Below are 21,413 nucleotides of genomic sequence, written 5' to 3'. Positions count from 1 at the left end.
TCTGTTCTTTTGCGGGAGGGGTCGTGTAAATGAATCTAAATATAACAAACAAAAAATATTGTAATATCCACACAAAGATTTTGCTTATGCATTTTACTTGCGAAGATTAATATTGTGGGTAAAAGTGTTGATATTATATTTTTGTGTTCGATGCTTATTGACAGCGTAACGGTGATGAAAACTTCTTGGTGGATGGAGTTCTCTACGATTCGTTCTATCTTTCCCTAATTTCCAGGTCCCCCCCCTCGACCCGATTCCCCATAAAGATTCAATCCCCTATACACTCTAGTCGCTCCCGTTCATGGCTGCGTGCCGGGGTGGGGGAAAACAAGCTGTATAACGACGTAAAATTTCGAAGCTTGTATGCAGGAATATGTCAAGTTTAAAAATCGGTAAGCTATTGCATTTATTTGTTTACTTTTCTCAGTAATAGAGCGATAAATTATTTTATAGTATTTCATAAATAATAAAGAGAACGGCTGAATTGAAACTCGTGCTAGTTGTTGCCCCTTTGCATTCAACACGCTTCTACATTGCTTTTGTAGTATGGTAGGCAAGAAGGCAATGAACGATATTCTATATACTGTGCTTCGAAAGTTACCACATTCTCGTTCAAGGTTTGCGTGAAGGGGATCAGGAAATAATTGTCACAATTCTTGTGTATACGCGTTCTGCTGCGTATGTAAATATTTCACAATGGGCGGCACATTCGCCTGTTTTATCGAATCTATCGGTTATAACTAGAGTGCGGATGTTTATGCATTTCAGATATGTTAGAATATGTAAATGAAATATACAAAATATAGAAATATAAAATGTATCACCTGTATGCAAAAAACATGTAAAATATGCAATAATATTTTATAATAATGTAATCGTTGTTAACTATACACTATGATTATAATTCGCAGTACATAGTTAATTAGATCTTTATTAATTGAAACTGATTTATAATTTAACATATATTCATTGTTTCACATGACACAACATTAACACTACATCATAAAATTTGTAATATAGTTGATAAAATAAATTTTGTACACACTACCATATGTTTTTCAAGAAGGAATATGCAAAACATGAAATATATAGAATATGCAAAATGAATAATATATGCTTAATATTGCCTAGAGATAAACAAATCCATAGCCCACTTTATTGTCAATTTTCCATGAAAATTTGCATAAATATCTGCAATCTGCTTATAACAACTGTCAAATTTTATGATGTTGAAAGTTATGGTTAAAATAACATTACATTTGTTTATATTTTAATCTTTCCATATAAGCTTTATCTGTAATAATTTAAGTTTTGCAGTTATTTTTGATATTTTGATTTTCTTTTCCAAATTTATTAATTATCTTTTGCATCATATTTTCTTTATAAAAGATTTTAATAATAATGCAATATTTTGCGTGTTTTTGTTAGGTACATTCTACTTTATAATACATTGTAGTTAGCATGAATGTTTAATGTTCTCTTTATCAATATTTTCTAAAAGATATTTTATTGTATATTTCATTTTGTATATAAATTCTATTATTAAAAGTATATATCAATAATATTAAAATATATTTAATTTATGATTGTATTTAAAGTACATATATAATTTATATACATTTTTAGCATCAAAGTTTAGTATAGTTTAACATTTCTTGAATATATTTTGTTTAAGAAAAGTTTTAACTTTAAACTGATCTTTATCATTTTTATTTTATATTCTGTATCTTCTATTCTGTAATTATATAATTATATATATATTAACATTTATAAATAATATTGCATTAATAATATATATAATATATAATTAATAATATTATAATAATAATATAATATATAATTAATAATTTTCATTGCTTTATATTAATTTATGGTTGTCTTTATTACTTTTAAAGTCGATAATTTGATAATTTTTATATAAAAAGCAAAGTAGACTTTATTCAAAGAAAATAATTGCATGTATTTTATATCTGTTCTTTATAAATACTTTAGTTTATTATTTATATATAAAATTTTACATAATATCTTTGAATAACTCAAAAGTATATGTGTTTGTATATTACATAAAATTTACTAATTATAAAATATATATCGAGAGCATTTAATTTAGCAGCTATTAGTTATATTAACAAAATTATAGAAATAGTACTAATATAAAATAACTCTCAGTATGCTACTTAATAAATAAATGTCTTTTTTCCTTTTTTGGTAAATTATATATATATATATATATAATTATATTATGTATGTTTTAAGTGAACTTACAATAAAATTAAGTAATAATGTAGTATAATATTTTTCTGATAGTATATCTAAATATTGTATTTTACAATGTATATGATGTCAAGTTAATGATTGTTTCATTTTTTTCTAAAGTGTTGGTAATGCACTTGCTTGCCCTACCCTTGAGAACGATGGACTCTGAGCAAAGAAATCAGCAGGTATATCAACACTAAACAAAAAGCTAAAGAATGAATGCCTGCTGCACTCACGCTGCCGACACAGAACAAGCAGATTTAACATTTATGCAAATAGTGTGTGAGTAGCAGCTACTCACGCCACACTCAGACGTATATATCCATTTTCGCACATGGCAGCCATGAAGCATGGTACGTTTTATTCTTGTATGCTTTGCTTTGTATGTAAATTTGTTTAAATGTCTATATTACTATAGTTTATTAAAAAAGAATTAATTGATATACCTTTAAACTATATTTCTAAACATATATTCATTATATTTGAAAATATATGATAATAATGAATTACCAAAAAAAATTAAATAACATTTTACATAAATATATGTATAAAATATGTTATATAATGTTTTTCAGTTTCAATACAACTAACAAATTATACTTGCTGGCAGATATTAAAATCTTATATGTGTGGTAGTTTAAATAAATTAAAGTAATTTATAAAAAGGAATTGTAAAAATATATAAAAGGCATAATATAAATAAATTCCAAACACAAATGTATTCTTTATTTTACATTTCACATTATTTTATAACAAATTGCTTTAAATAGTTTATCTAAAATTAATATTTTAGTATATTATAATTGGAGATTATTAAGAGATAACAGTGATCTGCACTATTAATGTATTTTGTAATCTAAGGATTAGTTAATTTAGTAGATTCTGTATATATTAGATATTTTATCTTCTGAATCTAAGTAATTATGTTTCCCGTTTTCAATTGTTATTATTATTATTAATAAATATTATATTATGTGGTATATATATAGTAATATATATATAGTAGTATATACATATATAAACAATTTATGTCTTATTTAATTTTTATACTTAAATGTTAAAATAAATATTCAAATTTTAATTCTGTGATCTGATTTTTCTAAAAGCTTTTTTTACAATAACTTTAAATTTGAATTAGGATTATTATAATCAAATTTTTATATTTCAATTGAAAATATACAATATTTAAAAAATTCATTATTCTGACAATTTTCAGGCAAGACAAGTCAAGACGACGTATGCTATGTTGTCGCCAAATACGACTATGGAGCACAAGGTGCTCAGGAGTTAGATTTACGGAAAAATGAACGATACTTGCTTCTCGATGATTCAAAACACTGGTGGAGAGTACAAAGTGCAAGAGGACAAGCTGGCTATGTGCCAAGTAACTATGTCAAGAAGGAAAAGCCATCTCTTTTTGACAGTATTAAAAAGAAAGTCAAAAAGGGCTCTGGCTCAAAAACTCTACCATCCAGTAATTCACCATCTAGAGCCGTAGAATCTCCTATTATGGCTAGGCGTTTACCTGCTGATCCAAGTGAAGCAATAGGTACAGCAGTTGTCAAGTACAATTACCAAGCACAACAAGCAGATGAATTGTCACTCGTCAAAGGCACTAGAATCTTAATATTAGAAAAAAGTAATGATGGTTGGTGGAGGGGTCAAAGTGGTACACAAGCAGGATGGTTTCCATCAAATTATACTCACGAAGAAGGAGATGCAGATGATACTCTTCATACGTATGCAATGGCAGAAAATGTTCTTGATATTGTTGTTGCGCTTTATTCATTTTCTTCCAACAATGATCAAGAATTATCCTTTGAGAAAGGTGATCGTTTGGAAATCCTTGACCGTCCACCAGCAGATCCTGAATGGTATAAAGCAAGAAACAGTCAAGGTCAAATAGGTCTAGTGCCACGTAATTATCTTCAAGAATTGAGTGAATATTTGACACAACCATATCGTGAGAGAGGAATGACAAGTAGTGAGATTAGTACAGGAGACTCCCTTGAAAGAAGGCCAGATCCTGGTGATAGACCACATCTTGTTGGAAAACCTTGGTACTATGGTAGCATTTCACGTTCGCAATGTGACACGTTATTGAATCAACATGGTCATGATGGTGACTTTTTAATTAGAGATAGTGAAACTAATGTAAGTACAAATAAAGATAATTTAATTAATACGATTATTATATATTTAAATTAATTTATTTGAAATATCATCTCGCTGATAATAACAAACAATACATTATGATAATCTTTTAAATATAATAAAATGTTTAATTTAAATTATGCAATAAACATTAAATAAAAATATTATAACATTTATATAGGTGGGAGATTATTCAGTATCTTTAAAAGCTCCAGGACGTAACAAACACTTTAGGGTACATGTGGAAGGAGCGTTATATTGTATTGGTCAAAGAAAATTCCATACACTAGACCAATTAGTAGACCATTATCAACGAGCGCCTATTTATACTAACAAGCAGGGTGAGAAATTGTATTTGGTGCGCCCATTGCCAAAAGGCAACCCCAGTAGTAATGGTTGCTAGGTAAATTCGTGCCATGAAAGAGCGGTCCATGCGCTTTCGAATGTATCTTTAAGATACGCAATGCCTGCCTAGTAATATCAATATCACACATCTCGTATGTTTATACATAACAATTAATATAATTGGTGAACTCGTATATTAGTGTTTCTTGATTGTTTGTCCATTTACACTGATAAATAATTTATTACTCTAAGTAATTACCACCAACAGTTCTTATCATTCATTGGAGCTTCCATACTATTTAGCAAACAAAGCTAAGTGAAACGAAACATTTGTACGGCAGCTATATGACAATTGACTAGTTGACACAAGGCTTCTCTTTATATCCATATGTAATTGTAAAACACGACCGATCATGTTATTACAATTAATAATATATTTACAACTACACGTAATGTAGACTGCAAATATAATGATCAAATAACGGTTAATTATCATGCAATTATGACCGGTTAAGTGGATCTCTACTCTGAATCTATTGGTATTGAATTATGACAAAGACTAAGTGTTCATTTGTGATTTTGTATTTATTAGAAATTTTTAAGTAAATAAACTATATTTAAGTGTGCATCAGGTAAAATGTAGTTGTTTTTCAATCCTTTATGCGTATAATTATTACGACATATTTTTAAAAATTAAATTTTCTCTGCTGTATTTACATATTAGATATATTTTCACCAATAAACATGATTTAATTTAGAAATATTTAAAAATTTTGTTCCTAATATTTAAAATACGTACATGTTTTATTATATTAAAATTAAACGGATTTTTATATATGTACAAAATTTATATATACAAGCATAATTTATAACAAGACACAGTGAAATGAAATTAAATTGAATTGTATCAAGGGATGATTTTACTAGACATAATACACGATTGGTAACAAATATTAATCTTTATTTAACGTGTATATTATATTCATAAATAAAAGTATTATTTTTTTTGTTATATGAATAAGAGATTGGTGCTCCTGTAGATAAAAGTTAATGGCACTAATTGCCAGTAAGGTCACATATATAAACAATTGCCCTAAACTAAACATATTTTAGGTCTATATTATTTGTTCGTAATTCCATTAAAAACTTATGCTTATATAATCATAAGAAAGGATTGTTCGAATTTCTTGTCATGTTGCTCACGCCAGAACCAACCTAAAAAGGCTTATATATTTAGATGTACAAAGATATATATATGAGTATAATTTATAAAATTAAAACGAAAATATTATATTCATACCATGAATGGATTTGCATGATATGCTGGAAGAGTTGGTTGCCATACTTTATTTGTCATTAATTGACTAAACTGAATTACATCTCTGTTACTAGATGGTCCAATACCTACCCACTGCGGATCTAAAATATTTATATTTTTTAATTTATTTCACATGTTAAATATATTGAATGTTACATTCTTTAAATAAGAACTTACCATTATTCATAGGAAATTGTACCGGTTTAAAAGGATTAATAGGATTATATAGCGAGGTATCAATTGATTGTGTATTATTATTAACTACATTAGATGGTCGCCATAAATCACCAGTTGCAAATGGATTTGAAATTACATTTGTAGTTTGATTTCCTACACTCCAGAGTGAATTCGAAGCTATGATAAGAATAATAAAATAATTTTGTAAAATTAATTTTAATAAATTAAAGATTTAATGATATATATAAATGCATATACCATTATTAGTATTCCATGTGGATGTATTTAATGTTGTTGTAGTATCATCTTTCAATTGTATTTGTTTCATTAGAGAATCTAAGTCTTTCAGTGCCGCATAACGATCTTCTGATGGAGGTACATGTGCACCATTTGCATTCATTGAATTAGTCATATTTCCTGTAGTCTGACTAAATGGACTTAAGGATTCAATATCTAAAAAAAGATCACACAAAAGATCAATTATTAATATAATAATTATATTGTATTAATTTGTAAAAACAGAAATGTAAAATATTGATTCAATTTACTTGTCTCTTTTTGGCTATCAAAAACAGGATTGTTGTCAAAATTGGCAAAGAATGACTGAGGTACAATAGGTTGACTGAGTTTATTTGCAGGTGTTGTAGTAGTAATAAATGGATCAGGAACTTTGCTGAAATCAGCTACAAAATCTGTTGAAAAGTTATTAAAATTAACTGATTCAACATTGTTTGTTTTCGAAGCTGATGTAGATGTTGTAGAAGATAATGTTGTAGTAGATGTTCCAGAATGTGGAACCCTTGGAATGTTAGTTTGATTAGATGACTGTGATTTTTGATTTGAGTTCTGATTTGCCATGGACGGATCCAAATAATATCTTTTAAGCTCATATTTTGCACTCATTAAATCTTTCATCTTTTGTTCATCTTTTGTATCTAAAGTCTGTGATGAATTTTGGTTCATCAAGCCTAACCATATTCTTCTACAATATTCATTACCACGTTCCTTTATAAAATCTATTTCCTCTTGAGTAAATGTTGCCATAGAAATAGATTTTACTCTATGTGGTGGTGTCAAGCCCCTCCTGTAATTTAAAAAAAAATTAGTAATATAAATTTCTTCCTATTACATTTTATATATACTAATTGATCAAATTATTATAACTTGTAACATTAAAATAATATAATTATTAGGTCATCCTTTAAATATTATTTCTTTTGTATTAATAATTACTTTCTTCTAACTAAATCTTCTATTCCTCTTTTATAAAATCATGTTATGATTCTATCCAATTCTATTGTTCTATGTATAGAAAATGTATGATATTCTTATGCATTTAATAATGGGTAAAAATAATCTAAGTTGGCATAGAATAAAAACACTAAAATCTCACTGAAACTTGTAACAATGTAATTTATAAATAATATATTCATACTGAATATTATTAAAATAAAAAATATTTATTGTGTATATTAAACATTATTTATAATATTTCATAATTTATCTATTCTTTCCATTGCCAGGACTCTATAAAATAGCTAATGATATTCTATATTATTTATGAATAGAACACATTTTGACCATTGATAACAACTACTACGCACAAAGAAAACACTGATACCGATAGTATATATTAACTTCCTGACCGCAAATGCGAGCATTTAACAAAGATCCACAATCTCCTATTCATCATAGTAAAATACATTCATCACACGTGTTTCAACAAAACCTATTACTGATGCATTTACGAATAAGAATATATTTTATTTTTCATTAAATGCGAAACTGAACCTACCTAATATATTCGGAATGTTGACATTTATCCAGTGATAATTATAATTATTTGATCGTTAAATATTATGTAAAGCATTTGTAAAGTACATTTTGGTCAGTTCTATTCATAATATGATAAAATAATGAAGTAAAACAACAGTTACGTCATTTTTTTATAAGGAAGAAGAGCTTGGTACACTTTATTGGCTTCTTACAAGTAACGAGTACTTACAGCATACCAGAACAAGAGGTACAGACGAATGAACCGATTGTCATGTTGACGTAAGTTGGGCCTCGCTGATGGCAATCGAAACATTCTTTATTACCAGGTTGTGAGACCAGCTCGCGTAATATTTTCAAATTTTTCTCGTCTTGCTTTCTTTTCGCGGACGCCATCATATACGAGAATGCACTTTATAACTATAAACGGAACACGGGAGATACACAAGACACAACTCTCGCGCTCTGCTTACGGAACTGACTCAATTTTCTGTCACGACAGTTGTGCGTGTTCCGTAACGCATTCTAAAAATGTTTCAGAAACATGAAACGCGGAATAATAATAATATATTTGCAATGATTTTTTTATGGTTGATTTTCACTCGTTAGCAGTCCTTATTTTCATGTAAGTTTCTCTCGCGCATTTTTCTTTTTCAAATAGAATATTTTATTAATAATTTTGCATTTGTTTTTGTTATAGATGCTTTTGTTTTTTAATTAATTTTCTATATAAGTACACATTCATATAAACATTCAAAGTCTAATTATGACGTTTGTCGAATTATATAGTATATAAAGCTATAGTTAAACTAGCATTACGTTTATGCTTTTTATGCAAGTTTCTACTGTATTTTTCGTTTTCAAGTAAAATATTTTACAATAATTTTTTAATTTAATTTTTTTATTTCTCTTACAAATTTCAAAATAAAATTCAAATTATATCACAAATTATATTATATAGTGATAATATCGCTATACTAGTATAATAGGTATATATATATAAAGATACTAAATATATACTATAAATATTATATAGAAGATAGGTCACTATCACTATCAGTATTATTACTATACACATTACAACTATTAACCATATTATAAAAACGAAATAAAAGGAAATGTATATAGTTTAATGTATTGTATTATTATATATCTTTCATAGCATACAAATATTTTCATATAATATTACATATTTTTAAAATATTTACATCATGTTCGTCCAAAAATAAAACATACAAATATGACTCCAAATATTTGCGCAGAAAGATACTTCTATCTCTAATTTAATAATAGATAAGGAACAATATAATTATTGAGAGAATTTAATTACATTTAAAATCCTAATTAAAACTCCTTTAAAATATTTTATTTTAATAAATTTCAATTAGAAAATTGGAAATATGTTATTAAATACTTGAAAATGCAATTACATAATTCAAAAATTTGCCATCTCAGATAACCTTAAAATGAATTAGGAATAAACCTACTTATAGCTACTTCTTGGTTTCTATTTTAAGTCAAAGATAGTAAATAACTTCTACGTGCCAATTACATAGAAGATTTGATTGTAGTGTAAGTAAAATTAACTATTCAAAAGAACACAGTCAAGGTTAATGCGCGTATGCGTACACGAGGATTAGAGGAGAGTTGTTTATTATTTCAATTGTCACTTTAATTGTTTTATATTCTACTAAAGAATTTTTTAATAATACATAACCATGTTATTGAAGTAACTGGAAATAATTGTTGCCATATGGTCATTAAACAATAAAATCAAGTTGAAAACCCATTGAATTGATTAATCTGAATAAGATGACATCTTTTGTAACAATCCCCACAAAAAGGTTTGCTTCTCTTGAATATAATTAATTTTTTCAACTGTAATTAATCTTAAGTAAATATTATAATCAGTTTTTAACTTATAGAGCTTCTCAGATCAGAAATGTACGACAAGGTAGTATTATTGATTTAGATATTGACATGTTTCTCAAGATATCAAATTATGAAGATACAGTCAGACAACTTGATATCTATTATGGAATTGGTAAGAATATTTATTTTCATATTATTCCATTGAATTATATTTATCTCATGTAGCAATAAAGTAAGTAGATTATATATAATTTTTAGTTAAAAGACAATTGTTACGTTATCAAAGTTGTATAACAGGTCTTTTCCCACAAGTTTCAAATGATAAAGTAGTTGGAAGTGTGAGAGAAAGTATTTACTGTGCGGCCGCTGTATGGAGTTTGTACCAAGCATATAGGTAATAAAGGATTAAGTTTGTCTAGTAATTATTATATTATGGTAAATAATATTGTTTTTTAGACGTATAGATGATGATCGTGGAAAATCTTATGAACTTGGACAATCAGCTGTAAAATGTATGCGTGGGATTTTAGAATGTTGGGTGAAACAATCACCTAGAATAGAGTTATTTAAACGTAATCAGTGTAATCGCTTCGCATTGCATTGTAAATTTCATTTAGATACTGGTGATGAAATTTTTAAAGATGCCGATTACAATCATTTGCAAGTAATTATAGTACATAGTGAAATATGATAAGATAGAGTGATTTAAAATAATTATTATACCTATTTTATTTTTTGTAGATTGATATTGTTTCACTATATTTGATATTTTTAGTACAAATGATTTCTTCAGGGTTGCAAATTATATATACTCAAGATGAAGTAGCATTTATACAAAATCTTGTATATTATGTGGAAAGAGCATATCGTACACCAGATTATGGCATGTGGGAACGTGGTAGTAGATATAATGATGGTACACCTGAAATACATGCAAGTTCAATTGGTATAGCCAAAAGTGCTCTTGAAGCTATTAATGGATGCAATTTATTTGGAGAAAAAGGAGCTTCTTGGTCAGTCATATATGTTGATATTGATGCACATAATCGAAATCGTAGTATTTTTGAAACAATGCTTCCAAGAGAGTCAAGTTCTAAGGTAAAAAATATACATATTATACAAAAATGTGTTATAATTTAAATTTTAATACATTGTACTATTTAGAGTGTAGACACAGCTTTACTACCAACAATATCTTTTCCTGCATTTGCCACTCACGAAGAAGTGTTGTATAATGAAACAAAGGCGAATATAATTCGAAGATTAAAAGGCAATTATGGATTTAAGAGGTTTGGCAGAGATGGATACAAAACCGTTATAGAAAACAAAGATCGACGATATTACAAATCTGGTGAAATCAAGGTCTCTGATGTATTTGATTGTTAGTATATATTATTTTCAGAATGTGCATAAATGGATTTATAATTTCTGTCTACATAAGTACATTAACTTCTTTTAATAATTTTAGGATGGTATTAAAAAGATATTTTTTTGTTATAGGAATTTGATAATATAGAATGTGAATGGCCATTATTTTACATATTTATGATCATTGACGGCGTTTTTAAGACTTTGCCAGAACAAGTGGAAGAATATCAAAAATTATTAAAAGAACGAATGTACAAAGATATTAATGGAGGTATGTAGATAGAAAATAGATTTGGCTATAATGACATAAAATGTTATTGTATTCTGTTTAATTAAATAGATCCTGTAATACCTATGTATTACTATGTACCTGAGGATAGGTTAGAACTAGAAAGAAATGATCCTGGTAGTACATATCGAGTACCAAGTGCTGAAGGAAGAGGACAGAAAAGTTCTACAGATACAGAACTTGGACCCATGTATTTGTGGAATCAAGCTATGTTTATAATTGCTCAACTACTCACTGCTGGTTTATTACATATTAATGAATTAGATCCAATTAGACGTTATCTTCCTTCATACAACAGACCACGAAAAGCTGGAAGATATTCAGCTTTTCAAGTAAGTCAGAGTACAATTTAATTAGTACATTTACTAAATTAATTAGTTGTAATAAATTATTTTGTACATGTTTGTTTCATGCAGGCAAAACCGAGTATTGTAAGTAAATGATACAAATAGTATACTGTATTTTGTAGTATTTTGTTTTAATATTTGCAGATTGATAGTAGCTTTATAATGTTAATTAAATAATATATGTATTTGAGCTTTCAAATTAAACAAATGATAATACATGCTTGAATCATGTAGCATATTGTAATATTGAATGTCTATTATTTGCTCAGATTAGTAACTGATTATTATATTAGTCCTCTATTATATATATATATACACACACACTTTATTAATGTAAATATTGAAGACATTTTTTTTAATTATAATGCATGAAGCTTGGATCAAGGCATGATTTATCTTAGTCGTTTTTTAAGATGCTTGTTTCTGTCATCTTCTTTTTCTCATTATTATTTCTTAACTTTACAATACATAGTTTATGCATTATTACATCATTACATTGTCTAATTGACAAATTTTTCTAAAAACTTCTAGTTTTCTTTTTATTTAATTGAACTTCTTTTTTAATTTTGAATGTATTAGGGAATGAAAAGATGTATTATATTAATAATTTTAGCATTCTTGTCATATTATAATAATGCATGATTGACTTATTACAAAATTTCTCTATGTTAGGGTACTCATACTGATCTTGTAGTACAAATCGTTCTTATTGCTGAATCTATGCGATTACAAGCTATGATGGCAACATACGGTATACAAACACAAACACCACACGAAGTGGAACCAGTACAAATATTATCATCTACACAATTAGTAAAAGTTTATGAAAAATTGGGAGTGAATAATAAACTAAATCTGCAAGGCCGACCAGCAAGACCAATTGGGTCTTTGGGTACAAGTAAGGTATGTTCAATGTATAATATAAAAATTGATTTAGAAAATTCAATATCACTTTTTTATAGGTTTATAGAGTATGTGGTATGACAGTACTTTGTTATCCTCTAATATTTGAGGTGTCAGATTTTTATTTGTATAGAGATATGGCTCTATTAATCGATGACATAAAAACTGAACTTCAGTTTGTGGGCAAATATTGGCGACTTTCAGGTCGACCTACTATATGTCTTTTGATACGAGAAGAACATATGAGGTACTTGTTAATTTTTAAATTAATATGTTGAAATTGTAGTTTTTATATCACACTCATAAATAAAAAATTTCTTTGTTAGGGATCCACAATTTAAGGAAATGCTTGATCTTTTTGCTATGTTAAAAAAGGGATATTGTAACAAAACAAAAGTTCGAATTGGTCGGTTACAGAATCTCATTTCATCTTCATGCATTGGTATAATTAATATTTATACATTTTATTCTCTATCATTTAGTAAATATTAATGCAAATCTAATGTTGTGTAGAACATTTGGACTTTATAAATACTGTAGAGACAGATCTTGAACTTACCCAATTTAAGCAATTAAAACATGATTATATTGGATATCAAAGTTTAACTGATGTACCTAAAGCTTTAACTTATTCTGAAAATATAAAAGATTATTCTGTAAGTATCTATAAATAATAACTATATTTTTTATTTATTTTAATTGCTTCATGTTTTAGTATTATATGAATGAACCACTATATAATATCTTAAATGAAATTCGTAACAATAAAAGCTTATATACTTTGTGTCAACTTTATGGTATTTTATTGAAACGAGAAGGAATTAACTATGAAATTAATGGAATGACAGGTACTAATATAAATTATTATTTAAAGATTATAAGTATATAGTGATATTTACTTTGATTAATATTTTATTTTAGTTGGAGATCAATTAAGGTCATTGTATCAACAGGCAGGGTGTCTTAGATATTGGATGGTTGTACGTTACTGTAGCAGTTTATTGAATCATACCGTTGATAGCATAAGTCCTTTTATAACAGGAGTTCTTGTTAAAGGAAAACAGGTACCTTTGTTAAATTGTTTGGATATTTATAGTATGTAAATAAAGAACTTTTTATTCATCATTAATATCAGATAACAGTTGGAGTAATTGGACAAGAAGAAACTGTATTTGATAAACCAATGACACCTGTAGAAATCCAGTCAGTTATGTATTCAACAATTCAACCACATAATGTAGTTCAAGCAGTACTTCAACAAGAAGTATTATTGTACTGCGGTCGACTTATTGGAACAAATCCAGAAATGTTTAAAGGAATACTGAAAATTCGTATTGGGTGTGTTTTATGTGTCATCTTTAACATTAATATCTAGAATATTTAGAATAAGTTTTATTAAATATTCTTCTTATTTATAGATGGGTCCTAGAAGCAATAAAACTTTACCTACAAATGTTTGTTAAAAATCCTAAACCAATTGAGAACTATAGTCCATTTGAGATTCGTCAATTCCTTATAAAAGTATTGACGGTTAAAGATTGGGCCAACAATGAAAAGTATAAATAATTTAATTTATTTCTCATACAGTACACATTTATCTATTATACATAAATTAATTTTATGTTGTATTAGGATTACAGTTTTAGGACGTAGAAAAATTGAAGGTTGTTTATGTAGAGTACCTGCACATTTTTATAATCATGTTTGGGAAGTATTAATGCGTTGTCCGGATGGTATTTGTGTTAATGGACGAGAATTGCCTCAACAACCTACGCTATCTAATATGACTCGTTCCGAACTCACGTTTGCTTTGTTCGTGGAATCTTTACTTCACCATATACAATTGCCAGAATATCGCCAAATTATTGTAGAGGTATTCTTTTTTTACTTATACTTGATTTATTTTTCGATTTATGCAAGAGCATTATTATATTCACGAAAAAATATGCAATATGTATAAATATACAGCTCCTATTTTTGCAGTTACTCACTATAGTGTCAACAATTTTACTTCGAAATCCAGAATTAAGTTTTCAGAAACAATTAAATCTTAACAAACTCGTCGAAGATAGTTTCCTCATGTATTGTAAGGTACATATATTCTGACTGTAATTTTACATATATTAGTTACAATTATATATGTAAATTCAATATTACACATAAATTTGTTTAGGATAATAACGTGGAAAAAACTGTTGATCAATCGTTGTTTTTCTCTGCTCACTATTCAATAACTACAGGATATCTTGCTAGAGCTGTAGTAAATAATATGCTTACTGGAGGATGTTTCGCAACTATTAATGACATCAACGACGCAATTGAAACTAGAGAAACTTGTAAAATTACATAATGGAAAAAGTAATTCTTTAGTGCAATCGAATATTGTTTGTAAATACATTATATATAATCAGAAGTATATTTATATAAAAATATGGTATTTTCTTAATGTGTGTATATATATTCCCTCAGTCAAGGGAATCTGCTTTATATAAATAAAATACTGAAAATTATAAAAGATAGTAATTCTGTCGAAAAATCTGTATTCATATATCAATAAAATACATAATTATATGTTACGCAGTATACATTTTTTAATATATCACATTTAGATTATAGTAATTTTTATAAATAATTCAATGAAATTTATAAAACTGTACAAACTTAACTGTATTATTTGAATTCACCTTTTAGCAAAATTTGTATCCATTGCTCTTCCAGATCGTTGTATATTATTTATATTGGCTTTAATTCTAGAAGCAACAGTACTTATTTCTGCAGCAGCTGCTAACTGTTTTGTAACAAAATCTTGATTATACACTTTTCTACTATCTATTTCTTTCTTTTCTTCTATGCGATACTTTTTAACATTACGTTCTCGTTCTTCATCTCTCCATGTTGCATTTGCTATCATTTCTTGTCTACGTCGTTCTTTTTCTTCTTCTGTGAGATCCTGTTTCTTTTTAAAATTCCATTTATCTCGATTCTTATCTTCTTTGTAATACTTTCTATTTGTATTAGAAGATAACTTAGAATATGTTGTTTCTTTTTCATGTGATCTCTTTGAAAGATCTTTATACTTATTCTCGGTATTGTATGTATTTTTATGAATACTGCTTCTCCTATTTTGAGGACTGCTTGAACGAAAATCGTCCTCTCTATGTTTTTTTATGTCTCTATTGAATGACCTATCTCTTCTTTTTTTAATTGAGCTATCATTATTATCATTGTTTGAACTGCATGCTTTAACAAGTTTTTCATATGACTTATGCTTTCTTTCTTCTTCTTTATCAGATATTAAATATTTTTCTTTACTATGTTTTATAACTTCAGTATTTTTTTCTTTACTTTTACTTCTCTTTTTCTTATGCTTTTTTATATGTTCATCACTTTCACTTCCTTCGTTACTACTTTCTGATTCACTATTGGAAGTTTCATTTTCTTTCCTAGACTTTTTCTTTCGTTTATGTTTCACCTTTTTCATTGACTTTATTAAATCTTTATTACTAATTTTATCTTTTAACTGTTTATATTTAGTAGTCAGTAATAGGTCAAGTTGTGCTTCATCATCACTATCAATATCTTGTTTATTCTTCTTCTTTTTCTTTTCACTTTTACTTTTCTTTGACTGCTGTTCCAACTAAATAGTGGTTGATATTAATAAATAAATAATAAAATATTTTTAATAAAATATTATAATAAGCCAATATTATCATTTACATACCAATTGTCGTAATTGCTTTAATTTAACTGGATTTTTTAGCAGTTGATTTCTTGTTTCCATCTCCTTCTTCTTTATAGCATATAAGGGGTCTTCTTGCATCTTTCTTGCTAAGTCCACTTGTTCATTACCAGAAAAGAAACGTAATGACGGGGGAATACATTCTGAAATTGCAGATAAGTTATGTATAAAACTTCTAACACTGCACTATTCTTATACAAATTAACCCCTAGCCTTATGATTTAAGTTCCAACTGCGCATGCCATAACCATCGGCAGTCAGATGTCGAGCCATTTCACGGTCTAGCTGAGCACTCGAAGTTGTGCAAGGTACAACTAATTTTATGTTGCAAGATGTTTGATAAATAATTATTACCAATTGATCATTGAACAAGATTTTTAAGGATATCTTTCTAATATTTTACAAGAAAATATATCTGCACTTGCGAATACGACCAAGAAACTTGTGTTTCTTGTGTTTAGCTCTAAGGATGTACCACGAGTCTAACTCAATGTTGTAGGTTAAAGGACTAAAAACATTTAAAATATAAAATACCGTGTTCAACATGATTTCTTGGTGCTTGGTTTAATTCATTATCCTTTTCTGTTTGAACCATTTGTTCAAATGATTTATCAATTGGCCGTCCAAGTAAATATTCTTCTCTATTGACTAATTGATTTGGTCCTTTATACATCCAATCTAGCTTTTTGTCATCTTTCTTTTCTATTACTCCTTGCTCCATTGCGTATTTTTTCATATCCTCTCGATCTTTCTCCATTTCTATTTCTTTTTTTAATTCAGCTATTTTCTTTTTTTCTTGACTTTGTTGTTGCTCTGCTTTCCAAACTTTTTCTATATTTTTCATAGTAGATGGATGCCATGACTTCTTCAAATTCTATATTAACAAAATTTGCAGTTTTGTTAGATACAATGTTTCTATTTACTTAATACAATATGTGCTTCTCCAACTTAAAATTTAATTTCAACTTACCAAATCTCCACCACCCATTTTTAGCAGATAATAAGACACGAGATGTATGTGTGAAAGAGATATACTTTTATATTATTCAAATTATATTATATATATTCCAAATATATTATTGCTTTTTTTTACCAACATTGATAAACAATATTAGTATTGCTGTACATTATACAACAATATAAAACGAGTAAATACTAAATATTTACGTATGATCTTAAAACATCACTAACATCACTAGCGAACAATTGAAATTTTATGGCTATAAAGATGGCATTACTGAAGCCGTGAGTTGTGAATATTCTTCTTGTAAGATGGTAAATCAAATGTTACTTTTTACGCTTATTCAGAAGTTTTCTCAGTGGTCGAGTTTCATCATATTCTGGGATCTGACCTTGAAAATCAGAATGATTTAGACACTTGAAAATATCAAAGAATGACGTGGGTAATGTGACATAATAAAGTAAAGGTGAACAAAAAGTGTGCGTTTATTTAATTTAATTAAGAGTTTATCACATGTGATGAGTAGCGTACATGAAAATTCGTGGTCTTGGGTAGAATATTTGGTGGAAACGATCAATAAGCTTACCGATGACCTAGTGGGCTCAACAACGTTTGAGTTAATATTTCACCCGATCAACAGCATAATCAGCAATGAACTTCAACAAAAATTTTCCGATTTTTTTCACGAATTTATTGATTTGGTAGCATTTGACGATTTTCAGTTGCAATTGTTGAAAGTCTTCTTGTTTACATTTGTTAGTACCGTGGCCCTTATTTTCATCGTTTGGTATATTTACGGTCCAAGAATTTCCGAACAATTTATGGAACCAAGTAAGAAAATCATATTTTCGTTTTGATACGTATACGTATTCACGCTATTGTGTAGAACAGATTGTATGTATGTATATGCTTACAATAGTAAATATATCATTCTCAAAACATGTTTTAATAATACATATATAATTTTTTAAACATATTTTAATAGTAAATATATAATTCTCGGAACATATTTTTCGATGACTATGCAATATACTTAGTATCTATTTATATGTCTGTTCTTCCTGTTGCTTTTAATCACGTAATAATAAAAGCATATTGTTAAGTATAAATTTTTGTCATTAATTTTACTGGATTTACTTTACTTTTATCTTGCAATAGCACACTTTTTATGATTACCAAATAGAACATTGAGGTCTTTTAAGTTCAATATGATTTTTGTGCATTTAAATCACAAAAACTTTTGTAAAAGAGACAGTGTACAAAATTTATTGAGATATTCACAGATATTACTTTTAAGTTTATAAAATTAAATGTTCAAAAAGAAGTTAAAGGAGTTTTATTGTTTTCTCTTCCATTAATAAAAATCAATATAATTGCAAAAAAACTGGGGTTATGAAAGACAATGGTATGCCATTGCAAGATTAAGTAAAAATTCTTTTATTTTTGTTGAAGATCAAGGGTAAAAGAGGTAAAAAAGAAATATTTTCTTCAGTATAATATTCAGTATATGTAATAAACAAATGGTATTAAATGATTAGGAAATTATTTGCTGTTAATTTATAGTATATATATAAAAGTTATCTTGTCTAAAAATTGAAAATTTAAAAAATTCTTATCTTAATTCTAATAAAAAATATTGTTGTTAACACAGACTCTGTATCAAAAGATTTTGACAGTTCATCTGGTGAATAATTTGTTGGTTAGTAAGTATAAATTATTTTACCAAATATAAAGTAATTGTAAGTGAAATGGAATTATTTTTGTACAGATATATATATATATATATATATCTTTAATACGTTATTAATAAATATATATATAGAATTTTTCATTTTTCTTTAGGTTAAATAAATCCAACAGAATTGTTTTGAGTAGAAAATTTAAGTTACACGATTGATCTACTTTTTACAACCTTTTGAAATAGACCAAATAACAATTATGACAGAAAAAATTAAATCACTTTTTCACAAGGCAAAATTGGATGTGAAATTTATGAATGCTGGAAAAGGACACAAGTAATGTTTATCATAATACATTCTAATTAACTATTTGATTTTAACATAGAGGATAGAAATTTTCAGTAGTTTTTTTAATTATCATTTGAGATACTAGTGAATCTTATGTTTTAAATTTCATATATATCTCAGTACTAAGCTAATTATCATTAATATGTTATATCTTTCGTAACGCAAAATTATTTTATGTAGATTGACAGAATCAACTAGCAATGATGGATCTACTTCTATAGTAGAGCCAAGAAAAAGAGTGGAACCTACAAATGAAGCTAAAGTAGCTGGTCAAGCAGCTTTGGCAAGACTGGAAGCAAAAGAATCTAACTTAAAAAGATTTAACACGTATGTTTTTCATAAAAAATAATAGTTTTTATTTATAATTTTAAATATAGTAACATATTTAATAATATATTATTCATAGATCATATGCAGCTATTAAAGCACAAGTGAAACGAGAATTAGAACAAAAAAGAAAAGCACAACAAAATGTAGAGAAAGATTATGTGCAATCAGAAGAAAAAGCTGAAAATACAGTTAAGGATAATTCTTTGTTAGCTGTTACCAATGTATACTATCGTTGTCCATATTTATCTGATGAAATATTATCACAAGATGAATGGAAAGTAAAAATAAAAGAATTTTTATATGAACAATTGAAGGGAGAAGATATGGGTTTAATATCATGTTTAATTATACAAAATTGCAATAGTAAAAAGAATAGAATTGATGCTTGTGTTGAAACACTTGGAAAATATCTAGAAAATATTATAAATAATCCAGAGGAAGAAAAGTATCAGAAGATTAGGATGCAGAATAGAATATTTGAAGTAATACGTTTGTTTCTTTAAATAGATTTATTTAAGAAGAAAATAATTTATATAAACTTTTTATCAATATTTTAAAGGATAAAGTGGCCCCTATTGAAGGTGCATTAGAGTTTTTAAATGCTGCTGGTTTTCATCAGAAGAAGTTATTGAATAATGATAAGGAGGATGATTTCTTAATTCGTAATGCTGATAATTGTGATATTGAAAACATTACCATGTTATTGGAAGCATTAAAAACTGCACAGCCCATTCCACTGGAACTAGACAGAAATCTTCAAGTATTGTTACCTATGCAAGCAAACAAGAGAACTGAATTGCCATCGAGCTTTTTCAATTTAACTGCTGAAGATATAGAGAAAGAACAACAACTTCGGTAATTATATATACGTACTGTATGCATTAATACATACAGATTAAATATAATATGACTTCATTAAATAAATTATGTTAAACATTTTTCTTTATCAATGTTAATAGAACTGAAGCAGTTGAAAGAGATCAGATGTTAAGAACAAAAGCCATGAGAGAAAGAGACGAAAAACAGAGACTCAGAAAATATAAATTTTCATTGATCCGTATAAAATTTCCAGATAATCTTATTTTACAAGGAACATTTTCTATACATGAAAGTTTTCAAAATGTTGTTAATTTTGTTAGTGAGAATTTGATAAATAATGAGAGGCCTTTCAGTTTAAAAAAGCTTCCTCAAACAACATTTAGTGAAGATTCTTTTGATAAAACATTACTTGAATTAGAATTATTCCCTGCTGTAATATTGATGTTTTCCTGGAAAAGTAAATCAGAAGAAACAAGTCACAACGAATCTGTAGGATACTTAAAGGAAGAGTTACTTTCTATCATACAACCTGCTTAAATTTGTATTATCTAATCTTTACAAATTGTAATTATAAATACTGAAAAAGATAAATATAAGTATCATTATGCGGCTTACTTCTTTTAATATGATAGAAACGATAAAAGGCGGTTGTAATACAAATATTCATTCCAAATTTTAATGGTTCATACAATGAGGATAGAGTCCTGTATAATGCAGATGAAAGAAAGGTAAATG

General features: G+C 27.3%; 5 protein-coding genes across 10 annotated transcripts; 3 read left to right on the top strand and 2 right to left on the bottom strand.

Moving 5' to 3' along the window:
• dock (SH2/SH3 adaptor protein dock) lies at positions 1-5,393 on the top strand. 2 transcript variants are annotated; one of them, XM_069120246.1, is made up of 4 exons: positions 4-392; positions 2,377-2,609; positions 3,473-4,410; positions 4,592-5,393. In XM_069120246.1, exons 2-4 carry the CDS (start codon positions 2,591-2,593, stop codon positions 4,811-4,813), a joined length of 1,179 nt encoding a protein of 392 aa, XP_068976347.1. In that variant the 5' UTR covers positions 4-392; positions 2,377-2,590; the 3' UTR covers positions 4,814-5,393. The 2 variants fall into 2 exon arrangements, with proteins under 2 accessions (XP_068976348.1, XP_068976347.1); XM_069120247.1 differs by lacking the exon at positions 2,377-2,609 and having other exon boundaries at positions 1-392.
• A 306-nt stretch (positions 5,394-5,699) lies between these two features.
• Positions 5,700-8,609, bottom strand: drongo (Arf GTPase activating protein drongo). The gene is made up of 6 exons (XM_069120245.1): positions 8,256-8,609; positions 6,799-7,334; positions 6,509-6,703; positions 6,251-6,427; positions 6,056-6,174; positions 5,700-5,970 (listed from the first exon to the last, which is right to left on the bottom strand). The coding sequence occupies exons 1-6, from the start codon at positions 8,420-8,422 to the stop codon at positions 5,917-5,919; spliced, it is 1,248 nt and encodes a 415-aa protein (XP_068976346.1). The 5' UTR covers positions 8,423-8,609; the 3' UTR covers positions 5,700-5,916.
• Positions 8,610-9,150: 541 nt separating this feature from the next.
• On the top strand, positions 9,151-15,385 carry LOC138183373 (probable phosphorylase b kinase regulatory subunit beta). Of its 2 annotated transcripts, XM_069120205.1 has the most exons (20): positions 9,152-9,867; positions 9,949-10,067; positions 10,154-10,289; positions 10,352-10,559; positions 10,637-10,993; positions 11,060-11,257; positions 11,396-11,534; positions 11,604-11,884; positions 11,969-11,983; positions 12,572-12,802; positions 12,862-13,049; positions 13,129-13,244; positions 13,316-13,458; positions 13,518-13,650; positions 13,724-13,866; positions 13,938-14,140; positions 14,221-14,358; positions 14,435-14,675; positions 14,786-14,893; positions 14,976-15,385. In XM_069120205.1, exons 1-20 carry the CDS (start codon positions 9,836-9,838, stop codon positions 15,150-15,152), a joined length of 3,306 nt encoding a protein of 1,101 aa, XP_068976306.1. In that variant the 5' UTR covers positions 9,152-9,835; the 3' UTR covers positions 15,153-15,385. The 2 variants fall into 2 exon arrangements, with proteins under 2 accessions (XP_068976307.1, XP_068976306.1); XM_069120206.1 differs by lacking the exon at positions 11,969-11,983 and having other exon boundaries at positions 9,151-9,867.
• On the bottom strand, positions 14,353-17,724 carry LOC138183385 (pre-mRNA-splicing factor CWC25 homolog). 2 transcript variants are annotated; one of them, XM_069120237.1, is made up of 5 exons: positions 17,512-17,724; positions 17,076-17,415; positions 16,524-16,684; positions 15,487-16,439; positions 14,353-15,302 (listed from the first exon to the last, which is right to left on the bottom strand). In XM_069120237.1, the coding sequence occupies exons 1-5, from the start codon at positions 17,527-17,529 to the stop codon at positions 15,287-15,289; spliced, it is 1,488 nt and encodes a 495-aa protein (XP_068976338.1). In that variant the 5' UTR covers positions 17,530-17,724; the 3' UTR covers positions 14,353-15,286. The 2 variants fall into 2 exon arrangements, with proteins under 2 accessions (XP_068976338.1, XP_068976339.1); XM_069120238.1 differs by lacking the exon at positions 14,353-15,302 and having other exon boundaries at positions 15,326-16,439.
• A 104-nt stretch (positions 17,725-17,828) lies between these two features.
• On the top strand, positions 17,829-21,287 carry Gint3 (GDI interacting protein 3). Of its 3 annotated transcripts, none has more exons than XM_069120239.1 (7): positions 17,829-17,968; positions 19,154-19,201; positions 19,345-19,517; positions 19,710-19,856; positions 19,936-20,341; positions 20,419-20,714; positions 20,819-21,287. In XM_069120239.1, the coding sequence occupies exons 3-7, from the start codon at positions 19,441-19,443 to the stop codon at positions 21,213-21,215; spliced, it is 1,323 nt and encodes a 440-aa protein (XP_068976340.1). In that variant the 5' UTR covers positions 17,829-17,968; positions 19,154-19,201; positions 19,345-19,440; the 3' UTR covers positions 21,216-21,287. The 3 variants fall into 3 exon arrangements, with proteins under 3 accessions (XP_068976340.1, XP_068976341.1, XP_068976342.1); XM_069120240.1 differs by having other exon boundaries at positions 19,154-19,205; XM_069120241.1 differs by lacking the exons at positions 17,829-17,968; positions 19,154-19,201 and adding an exon at positions 18,199-18,333.
• Positions 21,288-21,413: the final 126 nt, after the last annotated feature.

This window comes from Bombus flavifrons, chromosome 9 (genome assembly GCF_040668555.2).
Source record: "Bombus flavifrons isolate JBK064 chromosome 9, iyBomFlav1_principal, whole genome shotgun sequence".
NCBI lineage: Eukaryota > Metazoa > Arthropoda > Insecta > Hymenoptera > Apidae > Bombus > Bombus flavifrons.
Note: the sequence above shows the minus strand (reverse complement) of the source record. Positions and strands in the feature narration are given on the sequence as shown.